This window comes from Motacilla alba, chromosome 14 (genome assembly GCF_015832195.1).
Source record: "Motacilla alba alba isolate MOTALB_02 chromosome 14, Motacilla_alba_V1.0_pri, whole genome shotgun sequence".
Taxonomy (NCBI): Eukaryota; Metazoa; Chordata; class Aves; order Passeriformes; family Motacillidae; genus Motacilla; species Motacilla alba.
Window position 1 is genome coordinate 16,240,930 of NC_052029.1, and position 22,844 is coordinate 16,263,773.

Sequence of the window (22,844 nt, forward strand, 5' to 3'; positions counted from 1 at the left end):
CCAGATCCCCATAAGGCCAGAACCCAGGGACCTGGGCCCTTCTGCGTGGGGCTGTCCCAGAGGATCTGTCTCCTGGCAGCTGCAGGCTCTGTGCAGGAGCCATGGGCTGGGGGCAGAACAGACGTCGGGGGAGGTGGAGTGGGGCAGGCCAGAACATGGGGCCAAGGAGCTGAGACACGGTGATTTTTGCAGGGAAATGAGGAGGATTTGTAGGGTACAGCTGACACTGGCCCTGTTTCTGGGGCCCTGCACCGAGTGCAGATGGGTGGGTCTGGGCAGCAGAGGGGGCAGGCGGGCTGTGGGGCAGCCAAGGGCGGGCCGGGCGGGCCAGCGGGACCGCGGCAGCTGGGTCTGCCCGGCCCGGGGGTCTCCGGGCTGCCGGCCGCTGTCCGCGGTGCTGGCCGCCGCTGTCCGCGGTGCTGGCCGCCGCTGTCCGCGGTGCTGCCGCCGCTGTCCGCGGTGCTGTCCGCCGCTGTCCGCGGTGCTGCCGCCGCTGTCCGCGGTGCTGCCCGCCGCTGTCCGCGGTGCTGCCGCCGCTGTCCGCGGTGCTGGCCGCCGCTGTCCGCGGTGCTGCCCGGCCGCTGTCCGCGGTGCTGCCCGCCCCTGCTCCGCGCCGCCGCCCGGCCCGGCCCGGCGCGCTCCCCGCGCTCCCCGCGCTCCCCGCGCTCTCGGCGGCGGCGGCGGCGGGGGCGGGCCGGGCCCTCCCCGCGCCGGGAACGCGCTCCCGCCTCCCACCCGGCACAAAGTTTCGCGGCAGGAACTCGGGCGGCAACAGTGCGGAGCCGGTGGCGCCGGAGCGCGGCCGCGCGGAGCCCCAGCGCCCCGGTGCCCGGCGGGGGCCGGCGGCGACCGTGCCATGCGGGGCCCCCCCCCACCGGCGGCGGCGGGGCGGGCGGGCAGCGGCGCCCCATGCGGCTGGGGCGGCCGGGCGGCGGCTGACACCATGTGCGCCCGGTGCCCGGGGCGAGGAGCGGGGAGCAGCCATGTCCCCCCCCGCCCAGCCGGGGGTGCCGGGCGGGCGCGGCTCTAAGGGGCCCCCGGCGCGGAAGCTCCTGTGCATGTGCAGCCTCTCCCTGTGCCTCACCTACCTGTGCTACAGCCTGATGGGGGGCACCGGCCCGGCCGCCCTGCGCTCCCCCGCCGCGCTCCCCGGCTCGGCGGCCCCCGGGGCCCCGCGCTCCCCCACCGCCTTCCCCGTCACGGCGGCCCCGCGCTCCGCCGGCAGCCCCCCGGGCAGCCCCGGCGCCCCGGGCCCCTCCGCCGCTCCGCCGCGGGCCTCCAACGGCAGCCGGGAAGGAGCGGCGGACACCTGGCTGCGGACGCAGCTGGCCCCCGGGGAGGTGATCGCGGCGCAGAGCGGAGCCTTCGAGAGGGACCCGCAGGAGTCGAGCACCACGGACGAGGAGCTGAGCCGGGCCGGCAGCCCGGGCAGCCGCGGCGGCAGCAGCAGCACCACGCCGGACTACGGGGAGAAGCGGCTGCCGCAAGCCCTCATCATCGGGGTGAAGAAGGGGGGGACGCGGGCGCTGCTGGAGGCCATCCGGGCGCACCCCGACGTGCGGGCCGTGGGCACCGAGCCCCACTTCTTCGACAGGAACTACGAGAAGGGGCTGGAGTGGTACAGGTGAGGGCGGAGGGCTGCGGGCGCGATCCGCGGCGCTGCAGGGGGAGGAATGCGCGTCCGTGCGCGGCGGGGGAAGCTGCTGCGGGGTCCCGGGGGTCCCCTGATGCCCCCGGGGGGAGCCGGGGCGCGGGCGCCGGCTCCGGGAGCGCCGCGGGCCGAGCCGCGGGGCCGGGGCTGGCGGGGCGCCGGGGCCGCGCCTGGCAGCGGCGGCGGTGGAAAACGCGCTGCTCTGGTGGGAAAGCAGGAAATCTCTGATAACATCCCTCTCGGCTGCTCGGAGTGTGGGAGCATACCGTAGCAGTTCAGCTGCAGTTGGTGTAAAATATGCCTAAATAGGTCGGTAATTAATAATTACTGAAATAAACAAGGTCACAAGTCATTCCAGGTGCTGCTAGGGCTGAAGGATGCTGCCTTCATGCGAGCACTGGCTTTGCTTCACAAATAAGGTTTACTCTTTATTCAACAAGTTCCACGTTAGGAAGTTTTTTTCCATTGACAAGATCTAATTCTGTTTGTGAAGAAGTCTCTAAATACTGTTGAGTGGCACTGGGTAACATTTTAAAGGAATTTAATGCCAAAGGTCCTGGTTATTAGAAAACACTGGACTGCAGTAAGGAAGTGTTAAATGTATTGACAGCTTTAGGAAATCAATGGATTGTGATGGCTCAGTGTTTTTCCCTCTTTAAAAATTTCTGAGGAGAATGCAGCACATCATAGAACTTAAAAACTCCCAGTAGCTCTGGTAGCTCATGGTTCAAAGCAAACCATACTGGTTCTTGATAAAAAGTGGTCTGTGGCTGAGCTGGTGAAGTTCTTGTTGTGGTTAGAATGGCAGCTGCTGAGTTGCTCTGCAAGTGAAGCTGAAAATGAGAGGCAGCAGGCAAGTTACTGCCTGGATTAACTGGTCCCTCATTATTAAAATAAAGTACATGGTCTGCATATCAGTGGTATTTAGAGGTGAGGAACTCCAGGCAGTCTTCTGTGGGGATTGTGGAAGGAAAGTCTTCCTAACACTTGGTGTGGCATCCGCTTGGCTCTGGTGAAATGCAGTGGGATTTTCTGGAGGGATTTCTTGGAAGTGGACATCAGCCCTGAGAAAGTGAGGGTGTCCCTGAGAGTGCTTTTGGTTTGCTGCTCCGATGGGGGGAAGAACTAAAGGACTGGCTATGGCTATTGTGTTTACAGATATAATTTCAGACACAGCATTTTATTCTACTGAATTTTCTTGGAGGAAAGGCTTAACCTTGAAAAATAAGTTTAGAAAACTGGCTAGAAGAGGATAGAAATTGTAACATAAACAAAGTTTTGTTTCATTGAAAACAGGCAGAAGAAGATCAAGCACTGAATATGATGAGTAGCTGCTTTTTCATCTTTAAAGTTATGCTACTAGAAAAGGGCTAGTGAGTGGGTGTAACTCCTCTCGTGGAGTAAGAGGCACACACAGGTTTTCATTTGCAGAGTGCAGTTTGGTATTTTCTATCCCTGCAGCAGCTCTCTGCTGTGTGCTGCTCGTTTCAAGCCCCGGAGCTCTGCTGCTCGGGCGGGAGAGGTGGGAGAACAGGTTGGAGCACCCTCAGTGTGTGAGGCTCTGGGCAGAGCAGGCTGTGGGACAGAGCAGAGCCTGCTGCTCTGTGCTGTTGCAGCCCCGGCTGCCTGACCTGCAGTCAGCTTCACACCTGCCAACCCAAACACTCCCTCTCCCCCCTCCTTCAAGGGTGTTCAGCCTTGCAGGCGCAGGACACTGCTGGTGGTCTGTGCCTCAGCAGCAGCCACAACTTCCCTGGTGCTGTGCTGGTGCCAGGCTGCTGTCATGGACTGGCTTTCAGTGCCATACAAACACAAACCAAAAACAGAACGGGGAGAGCTCACCGTCCATGCCAGCAGCTGCTTCTTCCTGACCTCTGAGATTACCTGATTGAGTGCACTGGGGAGGCAGACAGCTCATAGCTGTGTCCCAGGTAGACTAATTAGAGATTTTTTTTCCTGTCCACAGAAATGTCAATTTTTTTTAGCACAGAAGCAACTATTGAAGTAATCTCCTTATGGTGACGTCTGCATTACACACTTTACACATGTGAGCTTTTAACACGGTCAGATTTTTTCTTATGTAGTGAAAAAAGGGAATGGCAGATCTTCCCTGGCAGAGGGTTCCTTGCTTAGTTGTTCAGTCATCAGATTATCTCCCAGCCTCGAGGAGCTGGAGGAAAGGGAAATCTTGGTTTCTCCTGTAACATGGAGACAGCACCAGGGCATTGCCATTTCTTTGTGTGCACTCCATGCTGCATTACCTGTGTCTTTGCTGCCTTGAGATTGAAAAGCCCTAAACACTCTGGATGCTGGGTCCAGGATCCCTCTCAGTGGCTGGAGTTGCTGCAAGCACTGGCCCAAGGGGTGCCAGCTCTGTGCTGCTGGGGACAGGGTGGCATGTCAGGATGGCATGTCAGGACTGCCTGCTCTGTTTTTTCCTGGGAACCTGTGGCAGTTGCAAACAGAGGTCTTTCCACACACTAACTGGTGCAAGCTGGGCCAAGATTAGTTTTGGTCAGTTTCTATTTCGCTGCCAGGATTGTTTGTGCGGTTGCAGTTCATGATTCTGTCCGTCCTAATGCTGGGCTGTCTGAAGGACAAGTTCCATGGTACAGCTTTCCTTAAACGAGATTCAGTCTTCCTCTCTGTTCCTTTGTGTTGTCTTCGACTTGCTCCTTCCTTCCCCAGGATATGCCAGCTTTCCTGTGGGAGCTGCTGCTGATTTTTAGCCAGTGTCCAAGTGTCCCCCTGCTCTCTCACGTGCTCAGGCACAGTGGTCTCTGCATGTCCCCCATGGCCAGGCTGGACTGCAGGCATTTGCTCTCTCCAGTGTGATGCTCATGCCTCAGTGGGCATGTCCTGTGCCAGGAGCTCTGCCCTGAGCTATCCTGCGTTTGGAAAAGCACTGGGAGCCTTTCTCAGAGCACAGAAAGGATGGCGGAGTGACAGAGAGGCCTCTGAGACCAGGAAATGGAGATTACATCCATAAATGCTCATTACAAGCACAGGCACAGCATTTGGGACATGTCTGAGTTCCCAGCCTGGGCGTGGATCAAGGGCACACAATTGTGTAGGGATTTGTGGATAATGGGAACTGCAGACTGCCTGCAGTGTCCAAACCTGGACAGGTTTGTCTCCTTGTGGTGCTAGGGGCCTTGGTTTGGTCTCACAGAGGAGAGAGCCTGGGGAGGTGGGCAGGGGTCTGCAGGGCAGCCGTGCAGTCGGTGTGGTCCCAGTGGCTTTGTGTGGCTGGAGAGGGAGGGGCAGGTGACCCTGTCTGGCACTGCAGTGGCCACGCTGCCCTGCACCAGCGCTGTGGGTGCTGCACAGGCTCACCCGTGCACATGTCAGCACATCGGGATGCTCAGATGCTGTGGTCACTGCTCTGGGGATTCCAGAAGAGAAGTGCTGCAGGGGGCTGTGTGAAGGAGGTGGGAGCTCCAAGCTCTGACATGGCGGGGGCTTTAGTTGTGTCTTTTTGCTGATGCCAATGACCAGCATAGGAGACCTCATCACTTGGGCACCCTTGAGGTTTTCTGAGCTGAGTGGAACAGCCCAGTGCCACCAGCCACCATCCCCAGCTGCCTGCAGGCTCAGCACGGCGAGGGGGTTAAGTTCTGTCGTGTTATGTTTTCCAGGCTATCTTGACATCCTACCTTTAGCAGAAAAACTGGGGATTTGTAACAATAGTTTGAAAACAAACCTGCGGTTTTAACACAAATATGATTTCCATAACACAGAAAGAACACCTGATAGTGATGAGTTGAAACTGAGTTTTAAGGTTTGCTGAGTGGAAGAGTTAAATTCTGTGTGTACCTGCACATGGCTTTACTCCTTGCTTCCTCCTCAGTGGAACCCTGATGGAGAGGCTGCAGCAGTATCTGCGATTAGATGGCATTCCCTCTCTGCCCTGGGCCTGCAGTGCTGGGTGCTTGGACGGGGTGTAGCTGTGTGCATGGAGTGGCCCCGCTGCAGGAGCAGTCACCATGACAGGCACTGGAGTGGCTTGCATGTCTAATGCTATTTGCACTGCTTGTCTGGGTTTTTTGGAGTGTTCTCCCGAGCAGTCAGGCCTGCGTGTTATTTGGTGAGCTGCTGGCCTCATACAAATAATGAGTAATGCCATGACAGGGAGCTCTTCTCTCAGTAATAAGCACGTGCTCACGAGTGAGCAGCTCCGTGGAGCCGCGGGCTGTGGCTCCAGGGCTGGCACTCCCAGTCTCATCCCTGTGGACGCTGAGTTCATCTGTAGGGGGGAGGTGGCCGTTGTGTGCTGTTATTTCTGCCACGGGCTCTGCTCCCCGTGGGGCTGTCTCACCTTCCTCCCTGTGCTGACCTGGTGGCTGGGCAGTGGGGCCAGCCCTGCGTGCCCGGGGACGATCCAACCTTGGAGCACCCGGGTTTAGCTGCCATGGCTGCTGGCAGGAATTGTGTCCAGGGATGTGTGCGGGGACCCTTCTTCAGCATCCCCTGACAGCTGTTGGGCAGCAATAGCCTGGGGCCATTTCAGCCTCATCCCACACAGTGTCACCTCGCTGTGAGCTGTACCTTGCTGTGAGCTGTAATTGTGTTGCTGGCTAATGCCTGTGCTGTTCTGATCAGCTCAGGGCATTCAGGAAATCAAACCCTTTCCATCAGCGCTGTGAGCCTGAGCTGACGGCACTGTGGGAACACCTACAATGGAAGGATGGATTGGGGTCTGCTCTTGCCCACAGGCACAGCTGCAGAGCCTGGGAACTGCTGTGTTTCTCTGCAAAAGGCCTTCCCAGAGTGTTGTACCCACTGCACTTCTGGTAACTTAGGGAAAATGTATTGATTTTGTTTCTGGGCCCTGCTGTGAGTTGGCTTTAGCTGAAATGGAGTGACTCAGCTGCCTCTCTCCTTTGTGGATCCAGTGTATTGGACTTTGCTGACACCTGGGTCAGCTCTGGGCTGGGGACTGCGAGCAGGGGTCAGGCTTTGTGCTGGTTTGCTCCCATGTTTCCCCCATCCTGGGGACTGATGAGAGGCCATTCCAGCAGCAGTCATGGATTTTCTTCTGCATCCTGCAGCTGCTGCAGAGAATCTGCTGTGTGCCAGAGCTCAGGGTCTCCTGGCTCTGCCCCTGCCTTGTGTGCTGTGCCAGGGGAACCCACCCCGCGCCATTCCTGGGCAGCAGTTGTCTCCCTCCTTTCTGCTCTGCTTGGGAATGGGATGAAGGAATGAATTGTGTCTATTTGCAGTGTTTTATCACCTGATGGTGGTTATCCACATGCTGCTCAGTTGTAGCCATGGGAATGGCAGCTGCTCTCAGCACCTGCAGCCCCTGTGTGCTGCTCTGGCTCTTCCTGAAAAGAGAGTGAGAGAAGTGCCAGGGCCAGCACGCTGGCAGGAGGGCTCTGGAGCGCCCGCAGGGCTTGTCACTGCTTCTGCCTCCACGTGGAACGTATTTGTGGTTGACTGTGAGCACAAAGTGCTGGGAGAAAGGTGGAAGCAAGAGGGGCAGGCGGCAGGGTGCTCTCTGTGCCCCTCGGCAGCCCCCGGGCACCGGCCCTGCTCTGCCTTGGCAGGAGGTGTCCGGCCCCCCTCCCTCAGACGGGGGCGGGGGAGTGACCAGGGTGACGTCCCACCACCGAGCCCAGCTGGGGTTCTGCCCTGCTCCCTCTCTGATCCCGGTGTGTGTGAGGAGCCTGGGGACAGCAGCAGCCACACAGCTCTCCTGGGAGGGTTATGGACACGGGGCTCAGCACACCAGCCACACACGTTGGGGATGCCTCTCCCAGTGACTGTTGGAACATCCCTCGGAGCACGTAGGAAACTGGCACATATCACCACCAGCCCTGAAATCACTGAACTGTTGCACTGCAGTCTCAAGAACATGCTTTCTCTAGGATTTTGCTCAATAACCCACTTTGTAAACACTCTGGTGCTTTGCTGCTGGTGGTTTAAGTGTTGTCTGGGATGTCAAAGTTTGTGAGCTTCGCTCTCTTTGTGAGTGCTCGTGCATGTAGAGTTACAGCAAACTCAAAAACAGGCCTGGGGAAAAACAGCCCCTTGGAGAAGCAAAAGGGGAAGTGTTGGGTGTTCTCTGGTTTAAACGATGCACCTGACCCCTGCCTGCTCCCGGCCAGCAAGGCTCACTCTGCTCTGCGCCAAGCCCAGACTGCAGAGAAGGAGCAACAGCTTCTCAAAGAAAGTTATGGGCAAAGGCTTTCGATTTTCAAAGTCCAAATTCCAACACAAATTTGTGACACCTTGTATCGACAAAGGTCAGAGTCTTTTTTTCTTTTCATGGGTTTCTTTTACCTCTTCTTTTCATGGGGACTCCTTTTCTCTGAGTCATTATTTCATGCACTTCAGCAGAAATTTTATTGCTTTGGGGGCTGGACTGGTGCATGTGGGACATTTCTCACTGCTCAGAGTGTGATACACAGAGGTAATTTCTTTCAAATGATTTTTGCTTGAAGTGGTTTCAATGAATTGCAAAGAGCATGAGGGTATGAGCATGAATGAATGGCTGAAACATTTGTATGGAGTTCAGGTGAGGAACCTGCATGATCAAACTTTCCAGAGCATCCAGTGTGGATATTGTAATTCCACTGCTGTGTGCATGTGAGCAGGAGTTAATTTTAGGCTTTTAATCCACTTTTAAATAAGTATTGTTTAGGGTGGTATGAGGTTAAAATTGGTTTCCCCTATATTTGAAAAAGTTTAAAGGAAACCCCAAAATTACCAGAGTCTGTTCAATCACAGTGAGAAATTCCTGTTTAGATCAAAGGTATCTGTCAGGGGCATGGGGCAGTGGCTGGGCAGGGTTGGGCCCTGGCCCTGCCAAGAGCAGCTCCTGTCCCTGGGCATGGCCGGGCTGCTGCCCAGACTCTGCTCCATGATGGCACATGGAACTGCTCCCCCATTTGTGATTTGGGTAGCTGCACTTTCCAAGCTGAAGGAGAGTGTTGAAAGTTGACTGTAGAAGGCTGGGGAAAAATTCATACTTATGAAAAGGGCGAAGAAAAAAGCCAAAAAACAGACCTCAGAAAAATCCTCCAACCTTTTTTTTTTCAAAGTCTCCCAATTCCCTCCCCAGTGTCAACACACCAATTTAGTAAATGTTGCAAGGCACAGTATTTTCCCCCTTGTCATATTATACATCCAGGCATCAAGGATGGATCATAAACTTGCTCTTTATGGCTTTAACATTTCAATTGCTAGTCACATTTTATGTAAATTAAGGTATTTACCTTGACAAGCTCTCCTGTGAAGTACGGTACTTCTTTACAGAATATATTTGGCAATATAAACAGGCCAAATGCTGGGGGTGGATGCAAAATTCACAATTGATTTTTACAGCTAAGTAGGATCCTCCCAAAATATACTGCAGTTGTCTGCTCCAATCTTGTCAGTGCCTGGAGAAACTGAGGCAGGGGGACCTGGGGGAAGAGGAAATAGCAAAGGGACATCAGTTGTAGCCACCGACCTACTAAACAGAACTAGCTCTGGATAAAAATAACTCCATCTGCCAGACTTTATTTTGTATTACAGAGATTGCTATAACACATTTCAAGCCAAAATCTGATTTCCATTCCCTTCAGAGCCAGGCTGGACTGGACTTGGCCCCCTCCTTTATTAGCAGTAATTATTTTGGATCCGAGCAGAGCAGCACTGCTGTGGTAGCCCAGATCTGTGGCTCTCCTTTGTTTCAGAGTGTATTTCCTTTCATCTTGCATTGAGATGGGTACAGTAATATATTTAGTATTAGTGTCCATCCACATCTGCGAATAACTTTATTTCAGCCCCCAGCTCTGCCCTCTCTGTATTTGCTCTTGATGGACACTCACATAATTAAGCTGAGCCATGAGCACGCTCGTGGGGAGCCAACGTCAGCATCAGGCCTGGGTGTTAAAGCATGGCTGGATTGCACAGCCCCAGCTGCCACCATCCAGCCAGGGTGAGCAACCCCCCAGCCTGTGTGAGGCCAACATGGGGCCGTGCACCAGCCCCAGAGGCTTTGAGGCTCCTCCAGGTGCTTCTGTGCCCCGGGCGGCTCAGCTGCTGCCCAGCCCTGAGCCCCAGAGATGTGGGAAGGGGTCACGTCCCAGCCCAGCCCTGGGTGGAGGGTGCTGCATCACCTGTGCAGGTGACAAACTGTCAGTCACTCGGCCCTGGTCCTGCTTGTTCAACAACAAACTGACCGTTTTCCATCCGAAGTGCTGACTCAAGAAATGCTGGTGGCAGACCTATGGATCCTAAAGTCGTTGCTGCTGGAGGTCTTTAACTGGCTGTTGGTTCATCCCTCCTCGGTCTGTTCCCCAGGGAGTGCCAGCATCGATCCCGCAGTGCCCCTCCCCTGCACTGTCAGCACTCACAGCCTTCAGGCTCGTTTTAGGGCTCTTTATTTGTACCCTTTTAATTCCTGAATTACCAGTCGCCACCTCTGCTTCATGCTCTGTGGCACTGGAGCTTGCAGAGCCAGAGGGTGCGCTGAGGAGCACTGGTACATCGGGAGAGGGCTCTGGGTGCCCTAGAAAGGGCCCAGAAAGGCAAATCCAGTCAGGTGTGATCTGGAGGGGCTCCGGGGCGCCAGGCCGTGTGGTGGGGATGGTGATTTTCCAGCATGAGGGAGGGTGTTGCTGCCATGGGTGGTGCTGAGCTGAGAAAAGAGGACGTCACATCTGCCAGGGCCCGGCCGCAGAGGGCTGGCGCTCAGCAGCGCTCCTGCTCTTGGTCTTTGCTAATGGCCCCCCAGAAAAATGGGTGCCTGGCCAAACGAGCGCCACGCAGGGCAGCCAGGCCCCTGCTGCCATCGCTGAGGAAGCCGTGTGTGCCACCCCCAGCAGCTGGGTCTGGCAGGGCAAAGCTGGGGCTGGTGCAGGGCGGGGGGCCAGGGGCTCCCGGGCTGCACAGCCCCTGAGGTGGGGCAGCTGCTGCTTGGGCGGCTCCTCCGGAGCTGCCAGCCTGGGGAAGAGGCTGCAGCAGCTCTGTTGCTGGGTCTGCTGCACACGCTGGGAGCTGGAACGATAAGGGCTCCTTACTCAGCTCAAAATCATCTAGACCCTCCCCAAAAAATCGAAAGACTGGGAAAATGCCTGAGGCAACAACTTGATTGGTAAACTAAAGCATCTTGCTGAGAATTTCATAGACCCAGCAAATCATAATGCAATTTCCTATGCAAAACGGGTTTATCTCTATCTAAATATTATTCCGCACTGTTACTCATTGTAGGGAAGTTATTGCTCTCCTAGGTTAACTGATTGAACTTTGGAAATAGAGCTGCAAGCTTATTGTACAGTCGGGAGCTTGACTTTTATTGCTCCTAAATTGTAGTGATACTATTAGATGTGAGTAAAACATACACTCCATTAGAAAATATTTAAGTTTGGTACCACTTTAAATTAGAAAAGATTAAAAGAAACATTTCTGCAGTCTAGCCCACCATGAAATTGGAGTCTATTTGGTATGTGAAATATGTGATACAAATAGCCTAACAATTAATGACAAAGGAAGAGCTGGGATGGATTTATGGCTTAAACTACCCTGGACTTCACAAGGCTGGAGTGGCAGCAAGGGAAATGTGTTATTAGATCATTACAGGCTTTTCTGCTAGAGCCACTGCTGCTAAAGTTACAGCAAGGTGTTTTATTATTACTCTGTTCCCACATAATACTCTGAAGCACTCTCGTCTTGGGATACGCTTGTCTCAGTGGGAGGTGATCCACGTCTCTGCTGCAGATGGGTTCCTTTGGAAAACCTTATCAGGAACTCCTCAGCCATTTTTTTGCAGTAGGCAGTGGTGAAGAAGTGCTTTCCCAAGGCCAGGCCGTGTAAGGAGCTTGTTCATTAGTGGGTAAGTTCAGAGCTCCTGGCTGTCAGCGGGGTGATGGGTCTGGGGGCTCTGGCTGGCGAGGGCCCCGTGGCACTGTGGCGGGTCTGTCTCTGCTGCCCGGTTCAGGGTCCTTCCCCGGGTGCTCTGGCATGGCTTTGCCCAGTGCAGCTCCCCCCGTGACCCCTATTAACTTTTTCTAATGCTCGGAGTGTGTTGCAGGCAGAGGTGAGCCTGACGCTCTTTGCTGTGCCCAGAGGGTAAGGATTTGGGATGCTGGTGTAGGGAGGAAGGGAGGGCTTTGCAGAAAGGTGGATTTCACTGGCGCCTCTCTCTTCCAGTGAGCCTGGGGAGAGCTGAGCCCCCAGTTACCCCAAGGCTGGGGACACACCCTCGTCCTGCAGCGCTGCTGCTGCTTTTGGGAGGGTCTCAGCTGCAGCCCTTTCCCTGCCACATGTGGCTGTCAGCGTCCAGGAGGGACCCAGGCACTGTATCCCCACAGCACACCCAGCAGCTGTGTTGTGCCTTGGGCTCTCTCTTGGGGTGGGAAAACAGACTGAGGTAGGACTGGTGGTTTGGGTGCCTTCGGGGTGCAGCTTCAGGGCCTGTGGTGCCAGACGAACACTGCATGGCTCTTGGGAGTATAAACTGCATTTCTAACCCAGCTTTCTCACCTTGCACTTTGTATGAGAGTCATCTTGTACCGGTGCCTCTGTGCTGGAGCATGCAGTGCAGGTTACATATCTCCTTCTTCATTAATGGGATTTATATCCTTGGTGTTCCTTGCTGGATGACTTAGTATTGTAATGAAGAACATGAGTGCTGCCTTAATTAAAATGTAACCCCCTTATTAATATATATGTTGCCACTGAAAATTGAAATTCCCTGAAAACTGAGTTTAAAAGCTATTGGCAGGTGTAGCTGGCGGCATGTGAAAGGGGAGGTGATTTGGGGTGCCCCAGCTCGGCAGCCCAGCCCATGGCAGGGGCTGAGGTCAGAGCTGCCTCGATAGCCCCAGAGCAGGCAGGCAGCTGCCTGCCCCACCGCCTGGCACTGGGGACACCTCAACTGTGCCAGGGCTGTGCTGCCACCTGCCCCGTGCTCAGCGTTGGTGGGAACCTGTGCCAGTCCTGGTGCTCACTCCCGGGATGTTCTCTTTTGCCAGGGAGGTGCAAACCAGCTTAATGAACCAGAGAATTTGTTCCATAATATTACTCTAAAAAATCTTGTAAATGCAAACATTCCAAGCCTGTCTCCGAGCTGTGCATGCATTGCCATTGGCATATGATCAGTTATGAAGATATTTTGCATTCAAGGGTTTGCAGTTTTTAGGTCCATGAATATTCAGGCTCCAGCTCGCCCTTTTTGTCTGTGTTCCACACCTACCCTTTCCATTCCTTTGCGCCTTTTTTTTTTTTCCAGTGGATTCAATTAGTTCTATTTGCTGCTTTAGCAATAAAACAATTCCCTCTGTGGCATTAAAATGAGTTTCTTTCATTATTTCATTTGGCTTCTTGTTATATGTGGAAGGAAGGTAGGGAGCTGTGCTCTGTGCCCCAGCTCACAGGGGCTGCCAAACCCTGGAGGACATGAGATGTACTTGGGGCAGCATTAGGAATTAATGAAGGGCATTGCTGGTGCAGAGCCGCAGGAGCTGCACTGACAGAGCCACATTCAGAGCCACCAGGAAAATCTGACCAGTCCCAGAGGCTTGCAGGAGGACTTTGGTGCCTGAGTCTCGGCAGCGTGCAGTGTGCCGTGCTCCTGACCGTGCCTGAGCTGCTGGGTCTGGCAGTTCTCACATGGCCTTTGCATTACCTGCTGGTAATGAAATGCAGGGGCTTGAGCCCCTGTTTGGCTTAGATGAGGCACCTGCCAGTCTGAGCTGAAACACCAGTTAAACCAGCACAGGGGTTTGTGGAAGCAGTGTGGCTGGTGCAGCAGGAGGGGCTGAGGCTGGGCAAGGGTCCTGGTCCCATTTCCTCCCTAAGCAGAGCCAAGCGCAGTGTGAGGGGAGCACAGGGGCACTGTGAGAGCCAGGATGGCAGAGGTCATGTGGGCAGTGTGTACAAAGAGTTACACACAGTGCCACAACACTCTCGTCAGGCTACTCCTGGAGTGCCCTTTCAGGGCCTGCAATGGCACTGGGAGTGTGTACTGTGGACAGACCCATAAATCATTTGTTTCGCACTGTGCTAAACACAAATCCCATTAGTGCACTGAGGAGCATCTGAGTAGAGAAAAGAAAAAGGCAAGATAGCAAGAGGAAACGAGATTTAAATCTAATTGTTTTTCTGCTGGTGTTTCACCACTGTTTTGCTGGGACATGATGAAACGCAGCAGAGGAGAGCCACACAGGTGGCAGTGGGAGCCAGTGGCGTTCCTGCTCTGCTGCCCCGGACAGCTGACTCAGGTGTTGAAGGTCAACGAGAAGAGATCTGGCTTTGTGTATTCAAAATTATTTTTTAATTACTTTTTCTCCTCTTTCTGTGACTGGGGAAGGTTAAATCAGTTGTGCTGATTCCAGTTGCTTTTTCATTCTGAAGTTAAATCTAGAACCAAATGAGAATTTCCAGGCTGGCGGAGGGGCTGCAGACCCTAGGGTCTGACAAGCACCCAAATTTTTGGAAAGAGAGGTTTGTGCCTTTCCTCTCCCCACAGAAAGGCCCACACCCTTCTGGAAAGCGAACGGCCACTGGTGCTGGCTGCCTCCAGATGCAGCTGTGGATTCAGGCAGGATGGGTGGCTGCCAGTGCGACGGGTTAGTGACAGCAGATTTCGGAGGGACAAAGTAAAGGAGCTGAACAAGGAAAGGTGTCTATTGCGGTGGAAAACCATTTTCAAAGGAAGCAAAATTGGAGCATGCAGAAGGGTATACGTAGCACTGCAAAGTTCCGTAATTAATCACACTGTTGGAACTTGGAAAGGAAATAAATGTGATAAAAGGATTTGTCCGAATAGATTACAGGCAAATTAGGAAAAAAAAAAAAGGTGGGGTCATCATGGCCATGGAAATTGTGCTCTTCAGAAATCTTCAATCATCCTCACAATCAATTCTGCATTTCTTTAATAGCACTGCCTTGGATTAACCGCTACCTGCATCCAGACATTAAATGGAATATCGAGTATTTGTCTCTCAACAATACACTTGGAAATTGTTTATTTCCTTACTTGTCTTTCGCGATGTATTTCAGTCCTATGACCCCAGCTGAAATCCAGCCTGCCCGAGGTGCCCAGCGCTTGGTCCTGCTGGCTCCCGCCCCAGGGATCTGCAGCACGGGAGGGTTTTCTAATAAACCACTTGTTTGTTTGTGCAGACGATTACACCGGCTTTGCTACACAACAGTGTGTTTCTCTGCAGCAAACAATCTGCTTTATGGGTTTTCCTAGGAAAATATCAGCTCGCTATGCTCACTAATATGATTCAATTGTGTTGTGTTATCTGACCTTTAAGGAACTTGCAATCTATAATGACATGGTTCTACAGCAGAGCCACTAGTAAAAGCCCTGGCTCCTGGGGAATTCCGGCTGCAAATAAGTGAAGCCCGGCTACAGAAGCAGTAACAAGGCACTTTAACCCCTTGGCTGCTGGCCTGCGGGGGTGGGTCGCTGTGCCCCTGGCGAGGTGCTGTAGGGATGTGTGTGTGGGCAGCTGGAGGTGGGAGCGCAGCTCTGTCTGGATATCCCATCCAGGAGCACCCAGAGCTGGTGCCTCTCGCCCTCTCCCCAGAAGGCACGGTGGGAAGCAGGGGACAGGGAGGGGACCTGCTCTTAGCCAGCAGAGCCGCGGTGTTGGCTGTGCTGAGCAGGCAGAAGAGGGTCACCAGTGCCCCGTTCCCAGCTGAGCAGGCAGAAGAGGGTCACCCGTGCCCCGTTCCCAGGTGAGCAGGCAGGAGAGGGTCACCCATGCCCCGTTCCCAGGTGAGCAGGCAGGAGAGGGTCACCCGTGCCCCGTTCCCAGGTGAGCAGGCAGGAGAGGGTCACCTGTATCCCTGTTCCCAGGTGAGCAGGCAGGAGAGGGTCACCTGTATCCCTGTTCCCAGGTGAGCAGGCAGGAGAGGGTCACCTGTATCCCTGTTCCCAGGTGAGCAGGCAGGAGAGGGTCACCTGTATCCCTGTTCCCAGGTGAGCAGGCAGGAGAGGGTCACCTGTGCCCCGTTCCCAGCTGAGCAGGCAGGAGAGGGTCACCAGTCCCCCCTTCCCAGGTGAGCAGGCAGGAGAGGGTCACCTGTGCCCCATTCCCAGGTGAGCAGGCAGGAGAGGGTCACCCGTGCCCCGTTCCCAGCTGAGCAGGCAGGAGAGGGTCACCCGTGCCCCATTCCCAGGTGAGCAGGCAGGAGAGGGTCACCCGTGCCCCGTTCCCCGTGCAGCCCCTGGCAGCGGGCAGCGCAGGCTGTGCCTGCTGCAGGCTGTGCCTGCCGCCTTCGTGCGTGGTGCCACGGAAATGATTAATGCTGCTGTCATTGCCACCCACCCACCACTCCCGTCTGTCCACTCCGGGCACCCTGCCACTTGTGGAGGCACCAGCAAGCTCTGCTGCAGATGGGGGACCCCACATGTGTCCCCTTGTCCTCCTGGTGGCATAGGGGAATCACGTCACTGCCAACACTGCTGCTGGAGAGTACTGTCCTGATCAGGCATAACATGGCCTCTGGCCCCCACTGCTCCCTTCTGGTCTGCCAAGGTCCCAGGGGAACATGACACTGCAAGCCATCGGCCTGATGGCACAGTGGAAGCTCAGGAGTCATACTGTGACGTGCCCGCATCATCCTTTAGCTCTGGCTGTTCTTTTCCCATTTGGAATTTATCTGGAAGGTGCTGTGGGGAGGTCTGTAGGTCTTGGTCTCAGTCAAGACTGGAGTGACCCCTGGATCGTAGATCAAACAGACTGATTTTCTCAGGAAGGGGTATGCCAGCCACCAGCTCATGCTGCTGGTCCCTCCCTGCATCTCTGCCAGCAGGGCTGGGAGCACCTCAGGCTAGAGCAGGACATGGTGCTGCTGAGGAGGCCTTGGGAAGCCTCAGGGTGTCTGTCCACTGTGCTCTGGCTGTATTTTCAGCCCACTAATCACTGTCTAATCCCTCTGATTGCTTCTGTGTGACCTCCCTCCATGGCTGGAATGCTTTACCTAAGAGGCATTTCAGGGATTTTATTCAGCTGAGTGAAAGATGGGGGATAGTTGGGAATCTGTCAGACCCAGGAAACTGGCAAGAGATAGGGAACTTTAGCAGAGAAACAAACACTCTGGAGATTCACAGAACGATTTGGGTTGGAAAGGACATTAGAGATCATCCCTTTCCAACCCTCCTTCCACCCAGGGGCAGGGTGGTGTGGCTGGAGCACTTGCTGGTGAAGACTGAGACCAAAAGATTTTGAAGGATTGGTTTATCAGAAGCTGAGGAGAGCCTGTGCCAAATTCTAGGTGCTGGGTTTTAAGAAAGTTTCCTCAGTCTGCTGCACCAGCTTTTGGCAGAAATCTTTGTGAAACGACTTTTCCACTGAGGAACAGGAGATCAGAGAACTGTTCCCTTTAACACTTGAGTGTGCATGAACTTGCAGGGATATTGTTTGAAGCTCTGCTACCCTTGTTAAAGGTCACTTTTTGATCCCATCAAATACCCTCTTTACCTGGAGATAAGATTTAAAAATGGAAGACGAAAGAGAAAGGGCTTAAGGAAGAGGGAGAAGCGGGAAGCTGGCTGAGCAGCCCGCGCCTGGCTGGCAGCAGGGGGGAGATTAGAGCGGGCGCTGGCACAGCCGGGAAAAGGGCTCTGCAGGGTGGGGATGGAGTGCAAGCAGAGGGGCTGGGGCATCTCCGGGGCTGTGGGGCAGCCCCTCGGCACGTCTGGCACCAGGAGAACTGCCCACCCTGTGCTGCTGGTGCTCCCTGCCCTGCCAGAGCCTGCTGCTGCCATTGCCACAGCGCAGAGAAAGGAAACCGCGCTGGGCCAAGGTCGTGGCTGAGGTCAATAAATTATACATGACAATTAATCTTAGAAACCTGTGATTCGGGGGAGAAAGGCGAGGACACTGCGGATCCTGAGCTGGGCTGGCAGGCGGATGCCTTGGCTCCATGTCAGCCCGGGGAAGTCAGTGAAAAACAAGTCTGTGCTGGGATGCTGGGAGCCGGTGTGAGTCACTTGGCACGGCTGGCACGCTCTCGGTGCCCTGCCCGGCTGGCAGGGGCGCGCTGGCTCTCGCTGCCCGCGCCGGGGGCTGGTTCCCACTTCCCTGTGGAGTGGCTGGGCTGTGGTCCCTGTGTGCTTGCCCGTGGGAGCTACTCAGCCGTCACGCAGGCCATGAGCCCTGCATGCTGGGGGTTCAGCAATTGTTTGCCTGGCACAATCAATTCCCATTTGAGATGTTTTAAAATGTATAACTGTCTCCTTGAGACTCCAGCATTCAGCAGGTGGTAACACTCAAAGCTTTTTTTTTAATCTGTAGTAAGGATTTACAAAGGAAACCTTGACTTTTAGATTGATTTTTAAATAAGCATATATTTAGCTGTTAGTGCTTGAAGTACATATTGGATTATATTCTTCTGCAAACAGAATATTCTAATTGATCTTGCTAATAAATAATGAAAGCCAGCCCTGCTACATATAATTCAAGGTTACAATGCATTTTGTATCAGCAGCACTGGGGAGTTTTTTAATGCTTAAAAGATTATTTCTTTTGAATAAGGAAAAAAATGGGGGTGGGACTAAATGCTGTGGGTTTTTGTAGAACTTCCTTTTGTTGTTTTCTAAACTGTAGTTAGAAAGTGTCACTGCTTGAGACTCTCCTGTAGGTATAAAGCTAAACCTAAAAGCCTGTCCCTCTCCCCGGTGGCTGCCCCTCTGGAGTGGCAGCAGCCAGGGATGTGCAGCTCAGCCCTGGCTGCCTGCAGCTGGCCCTGTGGCTGCCTGGTGGGTGGCATGGGGCCAGGGCCCCCTCCCACGCTGTTTCGTGGGTACAGGTCACAATGGCAGGTCCAGGGAAGCCCCGGGAGGAGCCTGGTGCTGGCCCTGGCACCTGAGAGCAGCTGGAGATGGGTGTTGATGTTCAGCCTGGCTCTGAGCAGCGCCTGGCTGGGCTGGGAGCAGCTCCAGGGAGCCTCTGGGACGGGCCAGGTCCGGCCCTGCACACCTGGGCACACAGAGCTGCCTCTGGGGCTGGGCTGGGAGCTGGGCACAGCCACGGCTCCTGGCAAGTGCAGAGCAGCTCTGCCAGCCAGGGCCCACTGCAGCCGTGCTCTGGCCCCACGGCCCAGGGACAGAAGGGCTGCCTGGAGCTGGGGCACTCAGGGAGCAGGCTATTGTGGTTTGCAGATGTGCTGCAGGCTCTGGGAGAGCAGAGCAGGCACTAATCACCCAGTGACATTGCAATTACCATAGGACAGGCAGTTAAGTTGTAATTAGGGGAAATAACTATTTCTTTCCCATTCACAGAAGTTGTAAGCTGCAGCTGGCCAGCTTTGACCTGGTGTGTTTGTGCAGCTCAGCTGCATTGGCTTTGCCACGGGGCACAGAGCTCTTGTGTCCTGTGACCCTGCTGTCACGGGGACATTCTCAGCAGCTGTCCCCACTCCACACCACAGCCTCTGCCCTGGGGGGGCAGCGGTGACGAGCAGTGGAGAAGGCAGGGCACCTAGTCCAGGGTCATGCCATCCCACGGCACCACGGGTCAGGGACACAGGACAGCATTGCTCCCTAATTCCTACAGCATTTCTCCAATCTCAAATGCCCTCAGCCTGAGGACCGGGGCAGAGGCCAGCCAGGCACCCAGTGGGGAATGGCAAAGGATAAAGCTGTATGGCTTTGCATCCCTCTGGCTGCTGGAGGGACAGCAAGATCTCCAGGGCTAGGGCAGGGGCCCAGCTGGCCAGTGGGTCAGGGCTGAGTGGATGCAGAAGGCTCCATTCTGTTCCACACCTGTGAGACCAGCTCCTCATTCCTGAGGAGAATGCTGCATGCCTCGTGCTGGGGCCTGCCACTCCATTCCCCTCTGGGGACAGGGCAGGGAGCCGTGGTGGCACACGTGTCTGCTGACCCTCGTGCTGCCTCTCTGCTCCTGCTGCAAGAAGCCATTTGTTTGTGGACTCCAGAGTGGTGCAGGAGGATGAGCCAGTGCAGGTCTCCCAGGCAAGAGGAGACATTCCTGTCATCCTTTTCCCATAGGCAGCTGGCAATCACTCTCCCACCAGCTGGAGTGACAACTTGATTGGCCAGGAAAAGCAGCACAATATTAAAGAGCTGCTGACACCTCATGGGAAATTCACTTTAAAATATTTTATTTAGGTGTGTGTCAGTGGATTTTTCTGCTTCTCCTCTCCTTGCTCCACACCCCAGGGAGCACTCTCTGGAGTGCAGGCACTGTGCTGATCGGGGTCTCGCAGATCTCAGGGAGCAGAGGGCAGGGGCACAGAGGCAAGCCCATGGAGTGTCTGGAAGCCACACGCCATGTCCCGTGCCTCCAGGGCTGCCTCCTGCCCAGCGTCCCAGGTGTGGGAGCAGCAGAGCCCGGGGGCTGCTGGGTGGGGGCACAGAAATGGAGGGTCTGGGGTGAGGACAGATGGACTCTTCTGGGTCTGGCCAGGATGAAGGGCTGCTGCTGGTGGCTGTTCATTAGCAAAGCTTCTCATGGTTTTGCCTTTTGTCTGTTACGGAAAATCATGATAAATACGGATGTCAGTGCGCAGGGGATGGGATGGTTAATTAGAGGGGAGTCCTGGGAGTGGGATCTCCTGGGCTGTAATTGCACCCTGGGGAGGGAGCCAGTCCTGTAGGGACCCCACACACTGCCAGGCTGTGGGACCTGGGGCTATGGGCCTCCCTCTCCATGGGTCTAATTGTACCTGCCTCACAGGCTTGTTGTGTGAGTCGGAGTTAATTAACGCTCATAAAGCCACTCAGCATCTTTGGAGAAGAGCAAAGGTATTGTAGCTGCTGTTGGGATTTACTAGGCAATGCAATTAGTTTAATTTCAGAGAGTTATCAGCCAGCCAGCCCTTTCCACAGCCACAGTGCTGTCCCTGTTTGCCCACTGCCACAGACAGGTTCACAGAGAGCCAGGTCGTGCTGTCTGCCAGGGAGGAGACAGCAGCACTCTCTGTCTGCTCCTTCTGAGCACCTCTTCCCCCCTGCCCCATCCCTGCTTCTTGCATGATCCCAGTTGTCACTCTTTGTCCTGATAATGGCCTGATGTCATTGTGACCTGTGGCTCTGGTCACAGCAGCCACCAGTGCTGTCGTGAACAGATGAAGAATAAAAGTCATCCCATTTATCCTTGGCTGTTTACCTCACCGTGGGCTCTGGTGATGTCAGTCCCTCTCCTCCAGCCACGAAGGTCTCTGGTGACACCCCCACACTACAGCCCAAACTGCCGGGAGTCCAGATGAAGGATGTGAATCCAAACTAGCCTTTGCTCTGGTGTCAGTCTCCTTTTTTCGTGCTGCTTCTGGCCAGCAGATGAGTGGGACAAGCTCTCAGGCTGGGTCCAAGCTCTTTTAGTGTTGGAATGTTGCTGTGTCCCAGAGACTTGGAAAAAACAGAGCATTAAATCCTTCTGTCACGGGAGGAGGCTCGCATGGCTCAGCCCAGCCTTGCATGTCTGCAGGATGAGGTGGGGTAGAGGGTGTATTTTTATATATCTAAGTGAACGTACGTGTGTCTCTGTGTGTCTGTATACATTTATTGGGTTAAGAACTTGAGGACCATCTGTTCCAGCTTTTGGGGGAAGCTAAAGCCATTTCTGGCATATGCTGAGGCTGTGGGTGATTAATCACCGAGGGCTCAGTGGCTTGCTGCCACAGTGGGGTTTGCTCTGCAAACCCCAGAGACTGGCTCCACCACCCCATGACCCGACGCCAGGGTGACCTTGGGCCCCATCACCCTCCCTGGCCATGGGCAGAGAGGGCTCTGGCGGGTGGCAATGTCCCCTGCATGTGTTCCCTCACAGGGCCACCCAGCTCCCAGCCCTCAGGGAGGGGAGCGCTGCAGCCTCTGAGTTAGCCTGAAGCAGTTAGACTGGTCACTGCTTTCCAGGCTGCCTCAGGGAGAATGTCTGGCATCGACTTTTGTGCCCCATCTCTGCACAAACCATTCTTTGTCACCAGCTCTTTTTTCCTCCCGAGACATGAAAACTGAGACCTGTCGCCTTTCTCTTTGCCTTTGCAGCAGATGAAGATGTCAGGAGCCTGACTGGCTGTTGAAGAGATCTGCCATTACCTTTTTCCTCCTCCAATTTTTGAAATCATTTCATAGGAATCCAATTTTCTCTTTCATATTCACTTCTGCAAACAGATTTGAAAAACTCTTTGTTAGTCAGAATCATCTCTGAAATGTACTGCTGTATTTCTTTTTGCTATTCTAATTAGCCTTTTAACTCAGCACTGCTTGTATTTATAGCTGGCTAATCCTCCCTCTCCAGGCCCCATCCTCCTCCATAGCGGAACATTTCCACTGTTCAGAAGCCATTTCCTCTTTCCTGTTTTCTGTTTCCCAGTTCTTTGCTGCGTCTGTTTCAATGCTCCAGCTCTTGACTGAGCTCCCTGATCAGACGCAGGGTCCCCTTTGCTGCGGCACCTTTCCTGGAGCGAGATTCAGCTCCAGGCTGGCACAAGCCTTTGAGCAGCTGCCTTGATTCTCTCCTTCAAGATTATTTCAAGACCATCTATTTTAGCTCCTCAGCTCCCACACCCGCTCCTGCAAAATGGGCAGCCCGGGGTGGGCAGGGATGGGGATGCGCTTGCCTTGCCCATGCCAGTGTGGGCCAGGAGCCTCTGGCACCTTTTTGGTGGCCACGGTCATGCCCTGCCATTCTTTGCAGTGCACGAGTGGGACCCCTGTGTTCTGGCCTCCCTGGGTTCCTCCGCTCAGACCAGTCCTGCTTCTGGGCAAAGGAGGCAATGGAACCAGATTTTTGTCCTCGTCCATCATCCTAATTAATCTCCATAGTGTAGAGTACATTTTTACTTTTTGATGCTTTTATGTACTTAGGAGCCAGGAGGAATTGTTTTGCTGGAGTGTTTCAGTAAAACCCTTCAGCTTAGCATTGGGGAGCATCACAGTTTGCCCAGGGTTTTGGAGGGGGGGTATAAATACAGACTTATCCCCCAAAGCCAGGGGGAGAGCACCCCCTCAGAACCCATTTTGCTAACCTAACCCTCTAACCCTTGACTTAGGAGCAATTCCCTTGCTAATGCTTTAGCTCTGCATTTATGAAGCTTAAGATAACTCAGAGCTCTTCTGGAGCAGTGCCAAATGCTGGCATAAAATATCAAAATGTCTTGTATGGTACAGAGCTTTATCTGTGGGCTGGAGCTGTGGGGCTTTCCCTTTATGTGGCCCTCCTGCCAGAACTCCTCAGAGTGGGCTTTCAAAGAGCAAACACGCAGGAGATCTGCTGGCTTA

The 22,844-nt window shown here is 54.5% G+C and overlaps 1 protein-coding gene across 1 annotated transcript in view; it reads left to right on the top strand.

The window, feature by feature from the left end:
• Window positions 1-717: 717 nt before the first annotated feature.
• Window positions 718-22,844, top strand: part of HS3ST4 (heparan sulfate-glucosamine 3-sulfotransferase 4) — a 52,307-nt gene continuing 30,180 nt past the window's right edge. Inside the window, exon 1 of the mRNA XM_038151701.1 lies at window positions 718-1,624. Coding sequence (XP_038007629.1) covers window positions 984-1,624 — 641 coding nt within the window. The 5' untranslated portion in view covers window positions 718-983. The remainder of the gene's footprint in view (window positions 1,625-22,844) is intronic.